This window comes from Acanthochromis polyacanthus, chromosome 3 (genome assembly GCF_021347895.1).
Source record: "Acanthochromis polyacanthus isolate Apoly-LR-REF ecotype Palm Island chromosome 3, KAUST_Apoly_ChrSc, whole genome shotgun sequence".
In the NCBI taxonomy this organism is placed as follows: domain Eukaryota; kingdom Metazoa; phylum Chordata; class Actinopteri; family Pomacentridae; genus Acanthochromis; species Acanthochromis polyacanthus.
The window spans coordinates 14,026,817-14,033,634 of NC_067115.1; the positions used below are offsets into that span (position 1 = coordinate 14,026,817).

The 6,818-nt window shown below is 41.2% G+C and overlaps 1 protein-coding gene across 1 annotated transcript; it reads right to left on the reverse strand.

Annotated features, from left to right (window-relative positions):
* Positions 1-443: 443 nt before the first annotated feature.
* On the reverse strand, positions 444-4,867 carry fgf8b (fibroblast growth factor 8b). The gene is made up of 5 exons (XM_022205914.2): positions 4,107-4,867; positions 3,969-4,005; positions 3,128-3,308; positions 1,601-1,707; positions 444-1,308 (listed from the first exon to the last, which is right to left on the reverse strand). Exons 1-5 carry the CDS (start codon positions 4,163-4,165, stop codon positions 1,012-1,014), a joined length of 681 nt encoding a protein of 226 aa, XP_022061606.1. The 5' UTR covers positions 4,166-4,867; the 3' UTR covers positions 444-1,011.
* Between the last annotated feature and the right edge of the window lie 1,951 nt (positions 4,868-6,818).

Consider the following 6,818-nt stretch of genomic DNA (forward strand, 5'->3'; position numbering starts at 1 on the left):
CCCCCTCCAAACCCCCTCACCCCTCCCTGTGTGACTGGCTTCTTTTTGATAACTGACCCCTCCTCGTGTTATTATTCGAACCCACTATTGTATAACATGCCCTTTTATATGAGGTTTCACAAAGGGCCCATTTGATCAGAGGGTTACGGTGTGCGATCGTGAGAAATGCAACTACATGGTGGTAACCTTTGTTTGGGCCAAAATGGTGGGCTGACCTCATCGCTTTTAATGCATAGCTTGGGCCATTCAGGCCCAAGTCTCACTTGCTGAGCACATTGAATTCGGTAGCCTGTCACAGATATTGCCCCTCAGTTATCTGGGTCTCCGGCTTGAAGAAGACGGAGGGAAAAAAAACAACAGTTTTTTGGGGCGCAACGAGCATTGTATGCTAGCTTTCCATCCCAAAACAACCACACAAGAGAAAAGCCAAAGAGCTTGTGAAGTGATTCTTTAGTGGTTTTAATATACACTCTACAATAAATATTTCCATCATTTGATGTAATTTACATTTTTACAGTAAAAATATATTCATATATGTAAAAAAAAAAAAACAACAGGTTACATATTCTCCAAAACGGCCTCCTAAAGGCAAGATAGCATGTCAACTGAGGCTCAGATGCTGTAACCACAGATAGCTGCCATGTCTAGCTTCATTATACTCATTTCACTTATAAACATTCTTTGTTGCTGAGCTGGCTAACTTCTAAACAAAGGTTTTCATTCATGACATTATTGTTGAGCTCTTCAGTACTTTGAATGCCCCCTGATTTAATAAGAAAAACTCCTTCCTACAGTCTGTCTGAATTGGAAATAACTAGCAGATTAGATAGTCAATGTTTACATACAGTCCAGTACAAAGAATTACATAATAAGTCCACAAATGAGGCAAAAAAAAGTGTGTATGGGCACTTGACTGTAAAAAGATCACTTTGCTTCCGAGCACATGTTTTTCTCTTGCAGTGGTTCCTATGTGCTGGTTCATTCACGGTTCTCCCTCAGCGGTTTCAGTCCTCAGCGTCCCCCCGAGCGCTGGTGATGGGAATGTTTAGTCCGCTTGCTTAAAGGGTGCGCAGGGACAGGCAGAGGAAGGACATCAAACGGTCTCCTCTCGCTTAGCAAGTGCCCCCTGGGTAGACGCTTCATGAAGTGAGCCTCCCTCTGGTGCTGCTTGGTCTTGGAGGCCTTCCTTGGACGGCCCTTGCGTGTGAAAGCCATGTACCAGCCCTCATACTTGGCGTTCTGAAGCGCCGTGTAGTTGTTTTCCAGAACAATCTCTGTGAAGATGCAGTCTTTGCCTCGTCCTTTCCGCTGGGATAGAAAAGAAAAAGCAAAGTAGGGAGAAGTTGAGACATTCTGGACAATTTCCAGAAAGCACAAAACATCATCCCCTTTTTTTTTTTTCCAGACAATCAAATAGACTTTGAAACCTTAGGAGGGCTGCTCAGACAAATCTCAAAATCTAATTTGTTCTGGCTTCGAATGTGTCTCAAAAATGTGTCGCCATAAGCTGCAAATCTGGAATAGCATTTCCAAGAAATGGACAAACTTCAAGATGTTGCTGTAGCCTTATGCAGCCACAGAACTATGAATTCCAGATTACCTTGCCAATCAGCTTCCCCCTCTTGTTCATGCATATGTAGTATCCTGTCTTCACCCCTTTAATACGAACACGACTTCCAAAAGAGTCCGTCTCCACTTCCAGTTTAGCTACACAGACAAAACAAATCACAAATAATGAGATGACACAGTTCTGACACGGTGCAGGCATGCAGATTATGATGTTAGAGTACGTGAGACAAATGAGCTCTGCCCTTCTCCCCTCTGAATGTGTTCTTTATGCGTGGCAGAGACCGTAATAAAGTGGATCGTGTCATCTTTAAATGGCATTAAATTGTTCTGAAAAGAGTCACCCAGACTCGTGAAAGATGAACATATATATTCCCTCTTAACCCTTTTTATGATCCGGCAGCCACCTTTAACAAAGCATGCAGGCCTTCCAAAATAGCATCAAATGATAGTGATTTCGCACGGCGCGATTGTTTCTGAATGTCTGTAAATGCTGTGCTGTGATGCAGCTCAGACTGGTGGATAAAGGAGAGTGAGAATAGTGCGGTCAGGGACACAGCCACAAGCACAGAGCAACGGTCAGATTTGGGCCAGTTACAAGAGTGACACCCACTTAGGATATGTAGCCAGTGTGTGCATGACTGACTCCCTCCTTCTCTGTCTCTCTCTGTGAATGCTGAGACTAGGCAAAGAAATTTAAAAGACAAAAGTGCACACAGAAGAGGCATGGAGAGGAAAAGGTATAAAGTGAAGATGCTGACTTCACCGCTCCTTATAAATTGAGTCATACATTGAGTTGTAAAGCAATGAAAATTCCTCATAAAATCAGCCTCCAAGAAGCAGGCAGCAGCCATTGAGAAGGGGATGGATGATGGTGGAAAGATGGCTAGACACACCAGAATCCTTTTTGGTGACAGGAATTACGCTCCTTTTATGTTTAGGGCAGTTTTTTTTTCCCCTTTTGCAAGAAGTAAAAGGGGAAATTTCAAGTCCATCAATGACAGGTGTCAAGGACATTTTAGACCACCAGCACTGTGGGGAAATAAATTATCTGCATGAGGCCATAAAGGATGGCAGCACTGATGCCACTAACGATGTTTACAATCGCTACTACTGTTTCTCCTGGCTCCAGCTTTTTCCTACAGGCTGCCAAAGACTACATCATTTACTCTGCTTTGCAGCACTGCTGAATGCGAGCAAATTGCGTGTTTTGAGGGTGAACATGTTTCACATTGCACAGTTTTTTCTAAAAGGATGGCCTTCAGATTGATCGATTGGATCACGATCATTTCAGAGACAATTAAAAGTGTTTTTCCTTAAATAGACAAACACGTGGAGCTTCTATCAGCTCCCTGCTTATTACACATGAAACTGCATTTAAGTGTAATGTAACTTACTGTATAGGGGAGATTAAATCCTGCTTCAAGGCAAATCCTCACGATATTTTGCATCCTTCTCTTAAGAATTAAATTGCTTAAATGGACATTCAATTATTATATATTCGTGATTCTAACACACATGCCTCCTTGCTGATCTTATGCATGGCTCGCTGGTTTCCTACCGTGCACGGCTCCGTCGTCTCCGTTGGCGTTGACCCTCTTGTTGGCCAGAACCTGGACGTGTTTCCCGCTGGTTCGGCTGTACAGCTGGTAGGTTCTGGTCAGCCTGCGGCTCATCCGATCCGACAGCCGGCTCTGCTCGGTGACATGGTGCTTGAAATTAGGAGGAGACTGCACAGAGTTCTGCCGGACAATAGGAAACACATGTCAAGTAATTTGACATATGACTTCTTTTTTGTTCTACTTCATTTTAAACGGTGCACTTTTTTTTTAACATGCCTGAAAACAATCATGTCAACTTGTGAGGAGACTAAAGCTTGTCAGTCAGAGGAGCCAGGCCCGTGCATGGCCCACACTTCATCATGTCATTCATCATATTTAAAATAAACCACGCCGATTCCTGCTTTGTGTTCCTAATTTGCAGTCTGCTTATTTTGGAGATGCTTTCAAAGACCATCGTGCATGACATTTCACTCATATTCATATATATTTCTTTTTTTTTTTTTTTTTTACCAACACTGATCTTTCACCCCATCTTGACTTCTTCTTCTTTTCCCCCCTTTTCTCCTCATTTCAGCCGTTCACCATCCACATATGTTTTAACAATTACCTTTAAGGCTGGAGCTTACCTCTTTTCAAGATGTTTGAATTGTTGCCAATTGCCATAGCGCTCATAATAAAATGTTTTCATTGTTATTGCAGGCTATTGGAGACTCAGAGACGGTGGATTGTAAGCTGCTAAGCTCTGTGTCTGAGTACCTGTTAAGTTTTGCTTAAATTAATTAGCCCATAGAACTTTATGCAGCATTAGTGGCTTTTTATTGACGTGAAAATGTGAGTTACCTGTGCGTAAAAGCAAAGCGCCATGAACTGAAGTAACCTGCAGCAAGAAACAAAGCAAAATTTTAAAAAGTCAACCCGTTGCCGAAATGTTAATGAGGTACACATATAGCTTTATTATGTTGACATATCTTTACTTACAGACAACCTAACCTCGATGTTCTCAGCCTCATCTTGTAATAGTTCAAATATTGCTTCATGAATACTCCACTGATTCGGTGCTGGAAGCTCAAGGAAATAAAGTTCCTCCTGATGGGGATTTCAGATCAGTTTTTATCCCCCTCTTGTTACACATAGAAAGTGATACCCGTGACAATTAAGAGATCCAAAACTGTCAGGGTCCCATGCAGGTAAGCAGAATCCGCTCCCCACGCTGCTCAAAAGTTCGAAGATTTAAAAGTGTTGCGGTGCTAATCCAAACTTTAAAAAGTCCGGAGAAAGTGTCGCTGTCACTGAACCACCTCCATCAAATCCTCTTTGTGTCATTCAGTCATTCGACAACGAAGGTTTAAAGCAGAAACAAATCCCCTCTGATTTGCTTTGACAGAGCACCGATGAAGTTTTTTGTTTGTTTTACGCACGGATTTTTACGCATCCGTTGGGCACCGGTAATTTCCTAAAAAGAAGAGCGATTAAAAGAAAGAAAGAAGAAAAAAAAAAGCTGAATGAATCTCACGTGTAGCTGAGCGGCTCTGCTTGTTCAAAACAGGTTAAAGCAATGTTTGTCACGATTGTCTCTCTATAAGATGCGCAGATAGTAAAGCTCCAGCGTCAACCTTCCTCCCACACGTGTATTTCTTGTGGTTGCCTCCAGTCCACATACAGCATCTGTCTCCCTCTACATTTAAATACTTTAACTTGCGGGAAAGTCAATATCCTCGGCGAGAGCAGGCGGAGCGTCCAGGCTGGAGCCAAGTTGAAACTGAATACTTGTTAGGACACTTAGCCTGCAACTATTTGCTTGCAAATCCACAAAGATTACATTCATCAATATCTTGAATATGTAATTAAAACCTATAGGATAAAATGTTTAATATAAAGCACAGTCTCTTCAGAAAAATAGCTTAAATGCAGTTTAATAGGCAGCTTAGATCCACAAAATTTTTAAATTAAGCCTGTATTCAGAAACATTAATCCCATTCCTGCTGATATCACTCTATTGTCATGTAAAATATACAGTTCTCTTTGTTTTCTACAAGCACAAATGTCCCTTTGGAAAAATTCCCTGGCATGTACTTAAGAAAATCTACAGTTACATTAACTTATTCCCTGACTGCAGGTTAAAGGTTGTTTGATGGTCCCCCAGGATGGACCTCGATGTACTTTTTCATCCTACATATGTAAGTAATACGTGTTCCATGTGAACACATGACACAGAATGGTTTTCACATAACATCTAAAGCCTTTTCCATGGATACAAATACTCTCTCCCTCACAATCACTCTTCCATAACCTTTCACATTCCTGGTTTGATTTTGTAAAAGTGTGTCCTGGGCCTGGTGTGCTACTTTCACAGCATGGTTCCATACTGTACATCATGCAATTATTTTGGAATTATTCTCTGTGACAACAAAGCAGCAGGGTTTCTTTTAAGGGAGGATGACTGTTGCATGTTCGTCTGGTAGGGAAGAAAGAGGATGATTGTAACATGGGGCACTTCAAAGAATCACTGTCATGATTACATTTAAACAACCGACTTTCCTTTATGTTAAAGAAAATGGCAATGAATAAAGAGTATGTTCAATTACATTAAATACATTTTTAGATGCCATTCTGGTGCTACTAATTAAGATATTTGCTTGTTTTGAGAGTACATTAAAAATAATAAGTTACGATTTGGAGGATATCCATAATTTCTCCAACATCAGAAGCACATTAGGAAGGGAACTCTTGATTGCTGATCTGGAGAACAAACAGACGAACAGCAATAAAAACTGTATCAGTGTGCAGAGGACTGTGTGAGTCTTGTTTTAGGACAGATTTATTTCTATCTAACTGAATTAGCAAGAAAATGTGGATGGAAATGTGGAACAAATGCTACATTCAACTCTACTCACCCCTAAATTCACTGCTGCTGTGTGTACAGATGAAATCACAAATTGAAAAACGATTGACTGGACACACAAAATGGCCTAAAAGCGTCTGGCGCTCCCTTTCTAAATCTCCTCTGTATATCTGAGCCCTCATGACACCACGAGTGAGGCTAATTTTAGCTGACACCAGCGCCTTGATAACCACACTTTAAATCAGAATTGTCGCAGACTCCAAGCCTCAAATCTGATTATTGTCCTAATGAGCCAAAACACATTTTTTGGACTCTCACCTGTGAGACTTCATACATGCAGGCCTGTGTTCTCTGTGCGAACGGGATGGGAAACTTTTCACACAGAACAGCTGTACAAGAGTAAAATACAATACATATATAATTATGTGAGTTTTGGTCAATGTCTTAGCTGTAAATCAGTCATTTTAGCCAATGCAGGGGATTTAGAGAGTGAAAATGGACTGCCTTATTAGTTCCAGCGGGACACTGCAACAAGTGATTTTGCCACCTGGAACAATTCAGCACCTTGTACGTTCATATTTTGACTCCTATGAAGCAGCGATTGCACATCCTAATATGAAATCCACCTGCATGATCATGAAAGCGATTGAATTTTATGAAGTCCACACAATGACTCATCAAAAAGTGCATGTTTGACTGTCTGAACCCACAGATTAGTTCACTCAAGAGCTATTTGAAGAAAATCTGATTAAGAAGCAAAGGAAATCTGCAGTTCCAGATGCTGGATGTCTGTGTACTTTAAAACCCACCATAACGGTTCTACTGTACAGAACTCAAAGTACAATGTT